A 16,797-nucleotide genomic window follows, 5' to 3' on the forward strand; every position below is an offset into this window, starting at 1 on the left:
TTGTTCTTGAATATTAAATTATATTTTCACTCAATTTTAAAATTTACCATCTTCACTTAATATAGATATGGTCCATAAAAATCAATCCAACTCCTTGAACTTGTCAAATTAAATTAAGATACTAAGAAAACCTTAGTCTTCCATAGAAAAATTTACGACCATGTAGATGTTAGGTATTTTACTATTTAATATTTAAATAATTTCTTAAAAAATATTAAATAAATCTCAGAAAACAAATATATGAAAGTGATTTTATATTATAGAGACGTTATAATACTAAATTAATGTAGTCGTGTTCTCATACAAGTCATAAAATTTTAAACATATTCCATACTTTTCAACATTATTTGATGGCAAGAAAGTGATTGCATACTCTGAAAGGCTCTCCGTGCAGAAAAATGATATCATAGGATCAATGTATGTAAAAGTGGTACACATGCCTCATCTATTTACTAGTTCTATTAGTAAGATTATTGCTTGATTGTGAAGATCGAGACATATTGAAATATATTTTAATCAATTAAGATTTTTTCCCTTAGTGTACATTTTTTAAAAAAATATTTAGTTTATAGTTTGTACTCTTTACTTAACGTTATGAACATTAATGAAAATCGAACTTTCAATCTCACTCTTAAAAATGAAACCTTCAACTCCACTTTTGTTTCTCATTCTTAACATGGTATCAGAACACCAATTTTGGTGTTCTTAAATATCAAAATTTTATTTACGGCGGAATCAGCCAAATCCAACTTCAATCCTACTTATGATTCTCATTCCTAACTAGACGAACAACGAACTTGATTACTTGAAATTTTTGCTTCCTTTGTTTTAACAGTCCGTTGTAATCCTAATCTCCTTTTTCTCATTGGCAAAATGGGAATTGAATCTCTCAAAATGAGAATGAAACGTACACCTTTAAGCCATTGAGTTAAACACACAAAATATGAACCTAAAGAAATGACTACATGTGAATGCATTGAAAAAAGGAGAACACAAACATAAGAACGGCCAAACATTTCAAATTTGCACACTAAAAAAATAAAAGCGTAGACCAAGAATAGAGAAAGAAAGCAAATAATAAAACAAAAGTGTAAATAAATTAAGAACAGAAGAAAACAAACCAAAGTGAAAGAAAAAAAAATTGTTCAATTACATGTAACAATCTCAACATAACCTTCTCATTATGTACGAAGTAAAGAAAATAAAAATAGGTGTAAAAAAGAGAGGGAGATGTGTGGGGAGAATAAGAAGAGAGGCTAGGGTTTGTTGGAGGAATAAAAGAGGCGTGAGGAGCAGAGAGCGCAATAGAGTTGGGTTTTGTTTTTGTGGTAAAGGAGGAAGAAGCAGAAGGAGCAGCGGACATCCATGTCCCAAGCTATTACAGGGCCGCCGCAATATGGGCACGCCGCTTTGATCCCTTTCTTTCCCACCACCACCTCTTCTATGTCCAATATTGGAGCGAACGCCATATAATTAATACACTAATTCTGATAACCCTTAACCCTTCTTCTTATCTTTCCCTCTTCCTCGGCTCCTTTATACCCCCAATTTCTTACAAGTCTCTATTATTCTAACCCATCTTCCGCCCAGCTTCCCCTAACCCATCCTGGCAGTTTCTTCATAAATTATACAGCCTTCCTCGAACCACCCCCCCTCCCGTCTATATCTTTCCTCGACATAGACCCCACCGCCTATCCTGCGTGTGCATTTATTTAAGGCTATTACATACTAAAAATATATAAAATAATTTATGTAAGTTAGATATATGAAGGGTCAACCGTTTTAATGACGGAAAGGAATGGGAAAAAGAGAAATTTGGGAAATGACAAAGAAAGAAATTAGGAAAAGAATTGTGGACCTTGAATTAGGAATACAAGTTTGAATGGGCTGATAATTCCAACCAAGGTTGGGAATGAGAGTACCTCAACCTCCTATAGACTAAGACCATAAGACAAGGCTTCAAAGTAATGAGCAATGGTTTTGAATAAGGTATTGACCATAATTCCTCATAGGAAATACTCTCTCTCTTTATTAAAACCTATCGAAAATAGATTACAAGACATTATCAGATATAAGAAGAAACTAATGCAATGGGTACTTTTTTGCTCTTTTTTTCTTTTGGGATGATAACTTAGGTTAGGTGGAGTGGTAATTTTAGTAGAGAATAGACAATTTATCCCTAAAAGACTTAAATTATTTTCCTAAAATATCTTGATATCTTTATTTTTAAAATACCTAAATTATTTTTCTAAAATAAATATATAATGGATAGTACAATTATTAGACTTGACCCTATTGGACTAGTAATGATATTTTAATAGAACGGGGTTAACTATGGTAGGCCCGTGAAAACTTGCTGACTAGTACACATGAAAATCCCATTTGCAAGGCAAGCCATCACTCTCTGGATCTCTATCAAAGGCCATGATCATAGTAATTCTAATATGGAAAAAAGAGAGGAAACTTACCTGTGATTCATGGGGATGACCCAGTAGGACTATGAGCCTTGATATCCACATGCCGAATACCAGGAACGAGCTCCTGGATCTCTTTCTCCAGCCTATCCATTTCACTTCCTAAACCAGTAACCACTTCTTCACCTGCAACAAGAGTTTGTGAACCAAACGAGTCAAGATCTCAATTTTGTTAAATATTGAATGCTCATTTCATCCATACCATAGTTCGCCATCGTTTCCAGCAAATCTGAATCGTCTCGGTTCTTTGCAGCTTGACGAAACTGTAGGACATGGGTCTAGTTCAGAGATCGATTTTGCTTAAAAGATCAAATCAAGCAAAACCAAACACTAGGGAGCATACTGGAGGTAAAAAGTATCATCAACCTCTCTAGCCCACTCTTCACGTCCAGTCCTATTTAGATAATTTTGCACCACTGTGACTCCATTGAAATCTGCTTCATATAGCCAGCTAAAATCATAATTTATCGATGATAAATAATGTCATAAACAGGGTTTAAGCATGTTGAAAAGTATAGGGGTCGATTGTGCTTTAGATAAAATCAATCTATTCATCCCCACAAGTATATGTTAGGAAACGCAGATCTCTTTAAAATGGTACGATATTATCCACTTTGAGCATAAACTTTCATGATTTTTTTTCCCAAAAGTCTCTCATTTGCAACCAATTATTGTCTGTAAAGTCTGGTCTTTGAACAACAAAAGTGATAACACAACGATATGATGTGGCAGCTATAGAAGGGGAAGCAATTTACAGCTGATGTAGGATGTCAAGAACCACGAACCACACAAGGCATAAAATAGACAGAAACAAGGCAATTCATATCATATTTGATGAAAGTCCCCGATACTTGATTCATCTTTTAAGTTGACTAAAATTTTTATGAAGAACCTAAGCATTAAAGAATCTATGCAACATTGATCGAGTATTGAAGAATAAATTGGAGGGGAAAATATATATGTAAAAGAAAATTCCACCTATTTCTGCCTTGAATCTATAAAATCCTGGTCCAATCACCTCGCTTTTGCAATCACATTAAGTATCAACAGCCTAGATAAGAAGACTTCAAACTTTGAGCTCATGAAGCATCATACTAAGGCAAAGATACAAGAGAAATTTATCAAGCATTATTATACGGGATCATTCTTCAAGAATTGGAGAATTTTCTGCATATCATTTTCATCCATTTCTCTACCGATCAAAGCATGCCGATTATGTTGGATGAGGAATATGTCCACATGCAAAATAAATTAAAAAACCCCAAGACTATTATATTGCTTATTATTCATGTAACTTATAGCTCAACCCTTTTCTAATCTACCGTATATTGCATCACCTTTGCCACTCCATTAGTAACCTGGCTTTGTTCTAGAAGCTGTTTCTTCTGCCGCACTTCACTATCACTGATTCGTATTACAGAACGTGCTGTAAAAGAGTTTGGTTATCGCTATTCTTGTGATTCCAAAAAAAAATTATTTGCTTACAGTTGCAGACAAGAGACATACCATTCCAAGTAAGTTTCCAACTACAACGGAACCAACGGGATCATAAATTGCATTCCCTGTGGTACTTACTGCAACAAGAGATGCAGCAGCAACAATAAGATCAGTGACTGCAGCACCATCCTGAACATTACAGAAAACTGGATCAACAGAATCTCTAACATCGTTTTCTTTACAAGAAACCATGCTCCATTGAGAAAAATGAAAAAAATGTACAAGGGCATTACAAAAAATAACAACCCAACAAAAAGGGGAACCCACAAAACTACAGTAAAGAAAAGTCCACAAAGACCACTAACTTTTTATAAAAAGAAAATCTTAAACCACCAAAAACGAAAAGGTCAGAAAGCAGGAGTGCCTAAATGGCGGACAAAGAATATTAATTGTGGGAATGCATGCTTGCTCTTGTCCAACAAGCTTAGATACTTCTGACATATCGTGCTTCATTAATTATAGTCTTAAGAACTTCTAATTATAGTCCAGAGTTTCCACTAACAAAGAAAGAGCTATGCATCAAATAGGAAAAGAGAAAAATTGAGAACGGTAACATTTGAAACGAGACTCAAATTTCAATTGACCAGTTACCTGTGAAGTCCACAAATTTTGAATTCCATTAACAATGGTAGAATCAGCACCAAGACAAAAGATCCCAACAGCAGATATCAATGACCAAACAAACCTCTCCTTAGAATATCCATAACTGTTCAACAACGAAGATATCTCAGACTTCTCAATTAATTCGTGGTCATATGAAAACACAAAACATTAACAGCCGCAAAAATATAAGTTCGCTAAGTTGCATTTGAAAATATAATTGTAATCAACCATACTATTCCAACACCACCGCATGAAAACCATCCAATTTGGTTGTTAAGGCAAGCTTGCAAGCCAAAGGCTTAAAAACAGCACCAGCCAAGAATATCTTTGAGAAATAAAATTAAACCCTTACGGTATGAGAGCCAAAATAAGACTCTAACCAGTTTGATTCAAACATTTTTTTTATATAAAGGAAACAATATTGCCATTGAAGTTGAAAATATATACTGCAGACATGATAAAGCTACGCAGCTGAAGATATGTATAACTCACGGATGAAGGGCATCAGGGGCCCGCCTTGAGCTACTCAGACCATATGCAAGAAGCGCCTACAATGATAAAATTAATTAATTCCTCTGCATTCAGTGATTAACAGCTCAAGTTAAAATTAGGCATGGATAGAGATACTTCGCTAGCTGAATGGTTAAGATACCTGATTTGCAAAATCGGCAACAGAGTGTACAACTTTGCCAACATGACATGACTTCATGTGGCAAACCAAACCCCAAATTTCAGAGAGAAGACAAGAAAATTGCACCATAGAGCAGTGGTAACCGCTCATTGACTAGGATAAAAATGTTATGCAGGTCAAATGAACACGACGAGTCAATGAAGAGAAATAATTTCCACGATGAGCCAAGTGAAGAAAACATAAGAACAGTGACGATAAAGTAGTCCTGATTCCTGAGTAAGTTAGTTAATTTCCTTTTTCACGTGCCCCCTCTAATATCCTATATGTTTAAAAATTAACTGAAAAGATTATATGCATCCTAATCTAACAACTTGAATGGAAATTTCTGCAGTTTTGCTTACTCGTATCAATTAAGATTTCATGTGTTGAATTTTATGAGTCTTAGCCGCACCCTGATATAGTGTTCGAGTGTTAAAAGTGTGAAAATATTACATTTCCCTGATCAAACCGATCGAACCTTTCGGTGTAGTGACAATTTAGCACTAGTTCAAAACTTCAAAGCTGAAAAGGACGCGATCGGGTCTGCTCACCTATACAGTAGTTAAAACAAATATACGAAGATAGAAGTGTCCAAATAAGTATGGATTTGAAAATTATAAAACTACATAATGGTCAAGGGAACTGTGCAAGAAAAAAATCCACTACCTATGATAATCATTGAATTCAATTCTCTGAACGGGATCAGCTCTAGTGAAAAAACCTGCAAAAGTTGCAAACCAATATTGGAAAAAAAATAAAATTAATTAACTGAGCACAAGAATAAATAATATCTCCGTTCCGAGCAAGAAGCATGAAGACCTTAAAACCAAAAGAGAAATGCGAATTCGAAACGGAACGCACCGATATGGAAAGCGTAGCGATGGATAAGAAGACGACGAGCGCGTTTAGAGTCCAAGGAAATCGAGCTCAATAAAACGGAGCGTCTCGAACAACTGGAAGCAGGTGCAAGTCTCTGCGACGGAAAGCGGGCTCCGATAAGAGGAATGCCGCAACTGTCACATTCTGGTTGTCGCTGCAGGTGATGCTGCGGAGTTTTAAAATCAAAAAGGGAAAGCGGCAAGGAAGTGCACAGAGAAAACGGAGGAAGAAGAACGGTGAGAGTGGTGGAGACCAAAACGTTGCAAGTGGGATGTTCGCATCAAAACACGATTGTGCAAGAGTTGATTTCGCTTTGTCCAGCTTCTTTATTGTCACAGCAGCAATCTCACGATTCCATTACAGCATTCCAAATCACGTTCTCTGAAAAAACAATGAGAACGTTCAATCGAACACGCAGAGACGACGATGCGCGCCGGCGGGTGATCTGAACAACAGGACGAATCAGAAGAGTTCTGAGGCGACATCGGCAGAAATTTACATCAAGAACTGTGCGATACGATGCTGACAGCTCTCTGTAATTTACGGGAGTTGATAAAAAAAATTCATAATACTAAAATCTTTAATATTTGCTTTAAAAATACTTTTAAATTTTTAATGATGTTATAAAATACTAAACTTTAAAAAATATATATTAATAACTTTCTACTTTAACAAATTCACAAATACTATATTTTAAAAAATAGCATTAAAATTAAAAAAAAGTATTAACCTTCCTAATTTTTATAAAAATTAAAAAAAATATTATTATTATGGTACGACGAAACTCCTCTATCAATATCTCATAATTTATATTTCAATTATTATTAAAAATTTATGAGTATTTTTTAAACGATCACTAATATTAAGGGTATTTTGAACTTTAAAAAAAATTAAAAATATTTTAAAAATATTTTAATGTGTTTTTGAAGTACGTTTAACTTTAAAAAAATTTAAGATATTTTAAAAATAAAATATCAACTGTTTTCTGCTAAATTAATTGTAAATTTATTTTCCAATTTTTTTTAAAGTTTAAATATATTTTTAAATGTTTTCTTTTTTTACTTTTAAAAAATTTTAAGTTATTTTTTAGATGAATGTTTCCAGATTTGATTTTTTAAATTGTAAAAAATACCCTTAAATATTATGTTATGTTTTAAAAATATTTTTATTTGAACAAAAAAAAAATATTAATAATATGAGTATCGACCTCTCCATTGAATATTCTTCATATAGATAATACTATAATATTTTATATTGATTTGATAGTGACATTTTCATTATATTTATAAGAAAAATAAAATTATTAAAAATTTAATGTTTACCCATCAATTGTGTGAATTTTATTCTATATTTTCAATTTCATCTCGAATTTCTTTTGGTTTACTGAGATAGAAAATAGAATTGGGAAGTATATATTATTATTAATATTGATATCCTTTAAATATGATACCAGAAGTACAAAAGAAAAAAATATAAAATAATTAAATTCTGAGAATAAAATAAAAATATACTCTAAATCAAATTATAAATGGAAGAATATTAGGATATATTCCATAAATAATATATCTCAACATTACCTCTTATTCAATTGGTTAAATCGAGCTAATCTAAAATTTTAAGTTGAGTCGGAATCTAACTACTGAAATACTATTCACTTTTCAATTGATTGGGTTAGGTTATTTTAAAAAAAAAAAAGTTTATTATGTTATATATACATTAATAATTAAAATTTCACAAAAACTCAAATATCAAATATTTAAATGCATTAAATATTCTTAATCAAAACTCAAATATCAAACATTTAAAAGTTCCCATACATCATTAATATCAATTACAAACATTAAATATTCTTAAATCTTCGTAATAAATAAGATAAGGTGAGTTAGATTATAATCCTATTTCAAGTTGGTTAAATTGACCCAACAAAAAAAAATGTTAACTCACAACAGACTCAAAATTTTCAATTTTTCAGAGATTTTTTTTTTTTAGAGACAGTTTCATTGATGAGTGAAATTTACTAGAGGGATGTATAAGCCATGATGTTTACAAAAGTCCTTTCCAATTTGCAATGAGGGAGGTATAAGAAGTAAAAATATTAGGCAGTTTATACCAAGATACAACTTGGTAAACAACATTGTCGAAAAGTTTTGTGTAGGTCTGTGTCGTTTCTGCAAATATTCTCTAATTTCTTTCTTTCCATAGATTCCAAAAGAGATAGGTTTTTCCATAATAGAGCTTTTGCGTTCTTGAAAGGTGATACGTTAAGGTCATATCCAAAAAATCCTCTACCTCCTTAGGAAATGTGAGATGTCATCCGAAAATATTAAGAATCGGCGTCCAGAAATTTTTCTTTTGCTTTCTTGCATAGTAGACACCAATTTGGAGAGAGAGTGATGTAAGACATTTTTTTTTGAAAATTTTCACTTTTGTTGATGACTTTATAAGCTATTTTCCAACTAGGTTATGTTCTTTCCATATTCTGTTTGCTATTTCCCAAAGGAAAAACTTTACATTTTTAGGTTGATGTCTTTTCCATATTGTCTTTGCTAGCGTGAAATTTATTGCTTATACTTTTTCCCCCATTTCCATCATCAAGGATTTTGTTAGCGAGTCTTCTTTGTTTGACAATACCACGGGGGCAAGGTCAAGGCTTAATTCGGCTCACTCCGTTGCTTCATTATCCTTTAGATTCCTACCAAGCTTCAAGTCCCAAAATTTGTTGACAACATTCCACGTTTCTTTAATCGTGGCTTTTTTGTTGTGAGAAAGCCTCTACAAAAGTGGATACTTCAAAGCTAACGTGGTGCTTTCAATCTATGGGTTGGTCCAAAATAATGTACTTCGCCCATTCCCCACCTTATGGCGAGTTCGGTGGGTGATGAGATTTTGATGTTTATTTATGTACTTCCAAGGCCCTTTTGTAGAAGATGGAGGGAGATCTTTGTTTGATGTAGGAGTATATTTAGCCTTTATAAGATTTCACCCTAAGGCCATTTCTTCAGGATGATATCTCCATATCCATTTGGCGAGGAGAGCGATCAGTTTCACGTGACAGCAGATTGTTTCTTGGAACGGGCACCGTTTGATCATTAAAGAGCTCTGGTTTCTACCATATCAACTGCTTGAAAAATGGAATCCAAAGAGGAAGAAGAAGAGCTTATAACTTTTTCAAATATGCAAACAAAGAAGAATCTCATATCATTCCTGCTATGGGATGTTGAAGCAACTCAAGCAAATAAAAACAAAATCCTTCATCAACATTTATCTGAGTATTACATCTTTTACAAATAAATTCTGTCTAAGCATCATCATCACATGGGAGCTGCAGCATTATTCCCAGAAGGAACATCTAGCAATAACACTATAATATAGGATGGATGCTTCAGGTTTTCGTCTATAAATCAACTCTACCAAGAATTAGAATGCAGTAAAACGCGTGTTCAATCAGACCGACCTTCCTTCCTGCTGCGCAACCGTATGTATGGCTTGCGTTTCTCATCTGATCTTTCAGGATATCCTCCTTCCTCGTTCCGGGGTACAATGCGTAGAGGGTGAGCTTCTGTGTTGAACACCCATTCATCCAAAGGAATGACTGAAGTTGGTGAAAAGAGAAGATACAGATATTTCAGTGTCTCTGCAAGGAAGAAACTTTGCATCATGTTGTCCTTTACACCTGTGTTGACCTGAAAACACCAGCCAAAGGCATGTCGTTCCGAGTTCCATACAGATTAATGACTAAAACAATGCCAGATCTTTTAAGAGTTTCGAGAATGCTCACGTCTTTCAGCCCGACGTAACCCGATTCTACCCGGGAATTCTTTTCGAATGCTTGAAATATGTTCCAACCCCACTCTTTGTATGTCTTGTTGCCAGTCAAACGCCAGAGGTAAAACATTGATTCTACTGTCTCTGGTCTCATTATATTCCAAGATGTACCAACGCTCATATCCTAACATTCCATATATGAAACAGCATTAAACCACATTACTAAAAGGAAACTGGTAAGAGATACTATATTAGTGGATTGATGATATGAACCTCTCCAGAGTGGAAAAAGTAGTTCTCTCCAGCTAATTTTGTTGGGGTGGTCTGATAGAAATTATAGCACGTCCAAGCAAGCTAGACCATAAAATGAATCAAATGAAGATATTAATTGAGGAGCTAAGGAGAAGAGGAATTAAAAGGTTGAAAGTTCTTACCTCTTCTGCAAGCGTTAAGAACTTCTTAGAATCTTCAGAATCATAACCAGATGATCCCAAAGCTATCATTCCTGGAGCAAAGCATGCAAGTTCATCCATCTGCAAAGTCATGCAAATTGGGGAAAGATATTCATAATATTTGATCTTCTTATAACATAATCGAGATCACAAATATCTTACCTTGTCAGTGAGGGAATCTCCACTCTTCTCACAAATATAAGTGAAAGATGATGGGGTTGACTTCCTAACCAAGCTTGAAAGACCTTCCATTGATTTCTCCCACATTTCCCTAAATTTAAAATATCAACAAACAATTCTGTATATCAAAATATTTGACACATTAAAAGATCAAGAGATATCACACGCGCAAAAAGCACTCATGGGTCATGCATTATGTCACATATCTCGAACTCTAAAAACCGTACAATCGTTTTCCCCCCAAATTTCTTATCCGCGATCTTAATTTCTTCAAAAAAAAAAAAAAAAAAAAAAATTCAGTTTGTAGTGTGATCATAGATGAAATGGCTTCTTACCGGTAATGTTTTACAGCAGAAGTTTTGTTTCCCTGTATCCACACTTTGAGCAAGTATTCATAAAAGCTGCAATGAATCTTCGAGTTAAAGGATACCAGTGAAAAGTTAATGGTGGTTTGGAAAATACTTGAAATGGAAGGGAAAAGCTTAAGAAAACCTTAAATGATTGAATACCTGTCGCCCATGGCACCAAAAGTTATGGTTGCATGTGATGCTTTTCCTTCGGTTGGATCAATGTATATGGGAAGCAGCCCATCGTCGGGGAAGCTTTTACTGAGCTGTGATATAACATTCTCAACCTGACATGTTGAGCACCAAATATTCAACATTCTAACACTTCCAACAATACCATTGATATACAGCATTACAGCCACAACAATAAGAAAACAATTAGAAATTGACCTTTTGCTGGTACTTTGGATCTCCCGTCCTTTGTGATAGAGAAATGAATTCAAGCTGCTCCGTACCAGCATCTGCAAGGATACTAAAACCCTAAGAAAAAAGAAAATTGTTAGGAGTAACAATAATACAGCATTTGAACTAGAAATAGCATCATTAAACATTATGGATTACAACTACGGAAGCTCATATCTCAAACCACAGCTAAAAAAAAAAAGTTGTCTAAAACAAGCCTACATCAGGCATGATTGGACTTGACAATCAACAACATTGTAATAGGCCAAGCCCACAGTTAGTAGATATTGTCTGCTTTGGCCCATTACATATTGCCGTCAACTTCACGGTTTTAAAACGCGTCTACTAGGGAGAGGTTACCACACTCTTATAAGAAATGCTTCGTTTCCCTCTCCAACCGACATGGGATCTCACAATCCACTCCCCCTGGAGGCCCAGCATCCTCGTTGGCACATAGCTCGGTGTCTGGCTCTGATATCATTTGTAGCAGCTCAAGCCCACCGCTAACAGGTATTGTCTGTTTTGGCCCATTACGTATCGCCGTCAGCCTCATGGTTTTAAAACACGTCTATTAGGGAGAGATTCCCCTACTCTTATAAGGAATGTTTTGTTTTCCTCTCCAACCAACGTGGGATCTTACAAACATACATTGGCTAGAAAATACGATGAATAAAGGAAATTCACCGAAGGGGCAAAGAAAACAACTTCGAAGTCAGATACAATGATCCATCGTGGGATTAAAAACCAACACCATCACTCCAGAATTATATTATATAAATGTGTCTAATGTAATGAATCCAAAAAGAAAACTAGGATTAAGCCTCAATCCATGTGGGGATTTCAATATAAACGGGAATTTCTTGGCCCAAAACAAGTTTTTGGAAGTCTGTAGAGCAACCTCAACATGCAAGTTTAGAGTTAAAAGCCATCTCACTGCCAGTAAAGGAAATGTAAGTAGCAACTATCATAGTTAAGGACCGGACATGAATGTGTTTTTCTGACACATTGTATGATCGGAAAACTAGAAAATCTGCAAAAGAAGAAAAAAATTGACAAAACTTACCCCGGTCCATGAAGGATTATGAGGTCTTCCATTAACCAAATTTATGAAGTTATAAGGGATTCCTGAGGGGGTATCCCATGCTGGAAGCAACCTATCTGCTATATCTCTAGCCTTGTCAAGAAACACTTTGTCACCGGAGAGATCATATGCACTGAGAAGTCCACCTACTACTCTGGTTCCAATCAAAAGAAAGCACTTATGAGCAAACAAAATGTGGCTACAACTCTCTTTGAATTTCTCATTAGGAGAACCAAAAAATGCCATGAGTCCGATGGTCTTCTACCCCGTAACAAAGGCAACTTAAAATCAATGACCCATTAAACCTGATTACGCAACCTTATGGTTGTCTCAAAAACGCTGGCATCATAATTCTTGTTGAAATCCAAAGACTTCGCAACCCACCTGTAAAGTGAAAGCAATATTTAGAGGCATCAGAATTGTCTCAATACGCATAGGCCATTGACCAAAAATATTTCTACTGGGCAAGATAGAGTACTCAGTTGATTCATACCACACTATAGATCACTAATTAAGTTGAATAGTATTAAATTTGGATCTTGACATGGAGGATTGGCATAATTAGCATATCCGTAAGTTTATATGGCCATAGAGAAATTAAAACTGCAGATTAAAAAGGGGAAAAGGGGTTGGGGGAGCATGGAGAAAAATATGCTCAAAGTTTGCAGCAAACAAACGCCAAGAACATTTTGGTGCTCTTTTGGCTCACAGGAAGAACAGAAGATCTAAAATACATTAAGAAACGCGGAAAATAAATATTCAAAACACTCACTCTTTAGCTTTTTGGAATTGCTCATCGAGACCCATGATATACAACGTATCAAGAGAATCTATTAACGTTGCTCCAAGACCACCAAAGCTATTGATACCACCTTTTGTTTGTGGCTGGTCAAACCCAAAATTAAGAGAAATCAGGAAACAAAAAGTTACTCATTAACTTGAATGCACAACCATACAAAGTTGACAAAATAAAAGTAACGTAGAAAGACAAAAGAGCAATCATTCGTCTCAAAAAATGCCAAAAAAGAAAAAGCAATCAGTCTCAAATTCAACTTTTGGATAGATTTAAGTATGAATAATGACATCCTTGGTGCTACATCTGAACCAAATTACTTCATATTTACTGACCACTATGGGGAGAAATCAAGGAACGGAATACAATGAATTAGCGAGCCATGATCAGTTCATATATCCATTAGAAATAAATTCCAAAGTCGGGAATCAGTTTTCACCCCCATCTCGTTATTCATACATTTTCGGATGACGGTAAAAGCACTCCAATTCTCAAACAAATGGAGAATTATATTTTTTAAAATCTATTCAAGCTCTGGCATGAAATATGATAGTATGCTTGTATATAGCTCAAAGAACCACAAGAATCACCAAAGAGAAGAATCATAAGCACAAATCCCTTGCAATTCTTTGTTTTGATTTTTAGTCAAACAACATGTGAAGTTTGAATCTCTTACCTTTTGGACGAGGCTCATGTCTTAATCAGTTGAGCTATCGATTTTCTGTTTTGATTCCCAAACTAGCCTACTTCATAGATGCATTTATTTACAAGGAAAATGTAGAATATTGCCGAGGGTCTAAAGATAATCACACACACACACAGATGCCTTAACAAAAGAGGAAGGAAGGGGAAAATTGGGATTTTTTATACCTCGTTTCAAAACAAAAGGAAAAAAAGAGAGGGAAAGAGCAGAGGATATTGCCAAGAGTTCAAAGACAAGTGCACTCAGAAAGGCCCTAAATTGAGCTTTTTTATAACTCTGTTTCAGGACAAAAGAAAAATTGAAGAGATTCTATTACGCAGAAAAGAGGTCATCATACCTGCAGCTCGTCTTGTCCCCAAGCATACTTCTCATAGGAACTCCAGGCATGAATCATTGCTTCTTTGACTTTCTCTCTTCGCTCGGCATCAATAGGATCATCAACCTCCTTCTTGGCCTCCACATGAACTTCGGCAATAGTATTCTGTGGCTTATCGTTAACTTCTTCTATCTGAACATACAATTTTATATAGGTATATGCAATGATTAAGACCATAACTATATGAAAAAAAGTTGAACTTAAACGGCTTAGCCTGGTATCAAGCAGGTATAAGTACATCAAGTCTCTTACCAGACTTCTCAATCGTACCACCTCAGAATTTAACTTCGCAAGCTCGTCCTACACAGGAGCAATGAATATATCAAATGCTAGCAAGAAAAAAGATACTCTCAAACTGAAAGAATTACATTGAACATTGTCTAACATCAGTGTCCAAGGATACCCCAAACTTCGAGACAGATTCAAGGTTTTGAACATACTGTGTGGCAGCCAGAAACTAGTCATTAGCAGTGATGACAAAAGCAATGTTTGTAAACAAAAGATTATATTCTTAAAAAGGAAAATTGAACTTGAAGCTAATAGATAAAGTTGGATATGATCACATCACATGCTTTCCATATAAGGAGTTTGGCTGCTTAGATCGACCTGGATATCACTTCCAAAATGGATCCGTAGATAAAGAGTGCAGCTAATCAAGATAAGCTTGGTTACAATTGCAAAGGACAATAACTACGGACATTTATAGTAACAGCCAAGCCCACCACCTCTTTCGGCTTTCTCTTTCGGGTTCTCTTCAAGGTTTTTAAAACCTTCTAGTATAGAGAGGATCTAGCCCTACTTCGATCAGTATCTCACGCTGTCCGGTGACTGACTCGATACCATTTGTAACAGTCCAAGTCCACCGCTAGAAAATATTGTCCGCTTTGGCTCGTTACATATCGCCGACAATTTGTTCTTCAATTCTCAGACATGTAAAATTAAAACCCATGATTGGTAGTAACATAATGAAATAGTGGGCATACATGAGGAATTATCAATTTCGACAACTTGGGTTGGGTGCGTCACGACGTGAACTTATAACAAGCGCAAACTAACTGCTTTCGCGAGAGAGATAGAACGAGATGCGGAAATTTATTTGGAATTTTCTCGAAAAATTCTACGCAACGAGTAGCCGTTTACCAGGAAGTGGAGATGAGAATGAGAGGACCCACTAAAACATTGAACTGTCCAAATTCGGATCCTAAACTGGTAGCATTTTTCTCGTACTCCACGGTCCTAAGGAATCAGGCAACTCATCCTAGACGGCCACTTCGCAGAAATTCCTCGCAAATCCCACAAAACTCTAAGCAATAAAACTAAGATTTGAGCAAGTGCTACGATTAGAAAAAATTAAGCGAACTCATAAATCAAACAGTACCTCATGTTCTCTGAGCAGAGTCTGGCGGTCCCAAACTAATAAACTAACACAAACGAATGTCACTAAAAGAAAAGCCAAACGCTTCGGTCTCTTCAGGTAATACGATGGGTTACAAAACCTCCATTTGCTGGAGGACGATCTGGTCCTAGCCATGGGATCTCCGAACAGGCACCGGCGGCGAAACAAATCACCTTTCCAGATTCAAAATCAGCAAATAGTTCCCGACACGAAGTCGAGTGATCTATCACAGAACACGACAGCGAGCAAGAAACAGGGAGAAGAGCATGATTTATGAAGAGAGAGATAGAAAAATGGGCAGCGATTGAAGCGTTTTTGACGATGGAAATGATAGTGGTAGAAAGGATCTGATTTGTCCCAGATTGGTGGAAGGTGCTTTTCTGATTTTGGAAGAAAACAGGCAAAAATGGAAATGGAAGAGACGGTGAAGATCGAAGAGGAGAGAAAGTGGGAGACGTAGAAAAATGGAGAGAGCTTATGATTTTTCTTGAGTGACCAGTGGGGCACCTCAACCAATAAGGCTTTGACACGTAGTGAGTGGTGATAATCGTCAGCGTATACCGATTAGCTTTTAACAAAAACCCGTAATCTACAAGGAAAGAACAATCGCCTCTGAACTGAAATTCGAATAAATTCTAATAAATCCGAATTATTAGAAAAGGAAATAATTAAAATTAAAAATTAAAAATTAATTACCAACTTAAAGCTGGTGTAAACTAGTTACATTAATTCTATAATTTTAATATTGTCTATATTTTAATTACTTTTTAAAAAATTATTTATCTGTTCATATATTAAATTAATAATTAAAATTTTATAAAATTCGAATATCATTCATAATTCACAATATATTAATACATTATTAGTTTTTTTTATAATAAATTAATTTATCTATATTCTTAAATAATATTATTTTTTTTTATTCGTATTATTTCATTATCCCATTATTTATTTATCTATATTTTCTTTCATTTTTTTAATTATTCTTTTTTTATTGTTTTTTGAATATAAGTTTTAATTATTTATGTTTATTGTTATTTCTCATTTTAATTAAATCATTTGTTTGAAAATATTATTAATGTTCACAACTAAATAATCTAAAAATCGTAAAAGTATATGGTTTATATTATACTTATAATGAAAAAAGTTAATCAAAATTTAATTTAATTGGTTAAGCTA

The 16,797-nt window shown here is 34.8% G+C and overlaps 2 protein-coding genes across 4 annotated transcripts; both read right to left on the reverse strand.

The window, feature by feature from the left end:
• Positions 1-2,559: 2,559 nt before the first annotated feature.
• Positions 2,560-6,573, reverse strand: LOC111488737 (metal tolerance protein C4-like). 3 transcript variants are annotated; one of them, XM_023136661.1, is made up of 9 exons: positions 6,106-6,573; positions 5,911-5,965; positions 5,227-5,795; positions 5,067-5,122; positions 4,563-4,677; positions 3,981-4,100; positions 2,818-2,908; positions 2,677-2,737; positions 2,560-2,600 (listed from the first exon to the last, which is right to left on the reverse strand). In XM_023136661.1, exons 3-7 carry the CDS (start codon positions 5,353-5,355, stop codon positions 2,873-2,875), a joined length of 456 nt encoding a protein of 151 aa, XP_022992429.1. In that variant the 5' UTR covers positions 5,356-5,795; positions 5,911-5,965; positions 6,106-6,573; the 3' UTR covers positions 2,560-2,600; positions 2,677-2,737; positions 2,818-2,872. The 3 variants fall into 3 exon arrangements, 2 of the variants coding, with proteins under 2 accessions (XP_022992429.1, XP_022992431.1); XR_002719245.1 differs by adding exons at positions 3,453-3,525; positions 3,812-3,900 and having other exon boundaries at positions 2,563-2,600; positions 2,677-2,908; positions 5,067-5,795; XM_023136663.1 differs by adding an exon at positions 3,453-3,900 and having other exon boundaries at positions 2,563-2,600; positions 2,677-2,908.
• Positions 6,574-9,296: 2,723 nt separating this feature from the next.
• LOC111488607 (mannosyl-oligosaccharide 1,2-alpha-mannosidase MNS1) lies at positions 9,297-16,070 on the reverse strand. Its single transcript, XM_023136452.1, has 14 exons — positions 15,601-16,070; positions 14,475-14,522; positions 14,184-14,354; positions 13,123-13,235; positions 12,669-12,734; positions 12,333-12,504; positions 11,258-11,347; positions 11,030-11,154; positions 10,856-10,921; positions 10,503-10,611; positions 10,323-10,421; positions 10,162-10,242; positions 9,902-10,072; positions 9,297-9,806 (listed from the first exon to the last, which is right to left on the reverse strand). The coding sequence occupies exons 1-14, from the start codon at positions 15,751-15,753 to the stop codon at positions 9,564-9,566; spliced, it is 1,707 nt and encodes a 568-aa protein (XP_022992220.1). The 5' UTR covers positions 15,754-16,070; the 3' UTR covers positions 9,297-9,563.
• Between the last annotated feature and the right edge of the window lie 727 nt (positions 16,071-16,797).

The sequence above is a fragment of the Cucurbita maxima genome, unplaced genomic scaffold (genome assembly GCF_002738345.1).
Source record: "Cucurbita maxima cultivar Rimu unplaced genomic scaffold, Cmax_1.0 Cma_Scf00013, whole genome shotgun sequence".
Taxonomy (NCBI): Eukaryota; Viridiplantae; Streptophyta; class Magnoliopsida; order Cucurbitales; family Cucurbitaceae; genus Cucurbita; species Cucurbita maxima.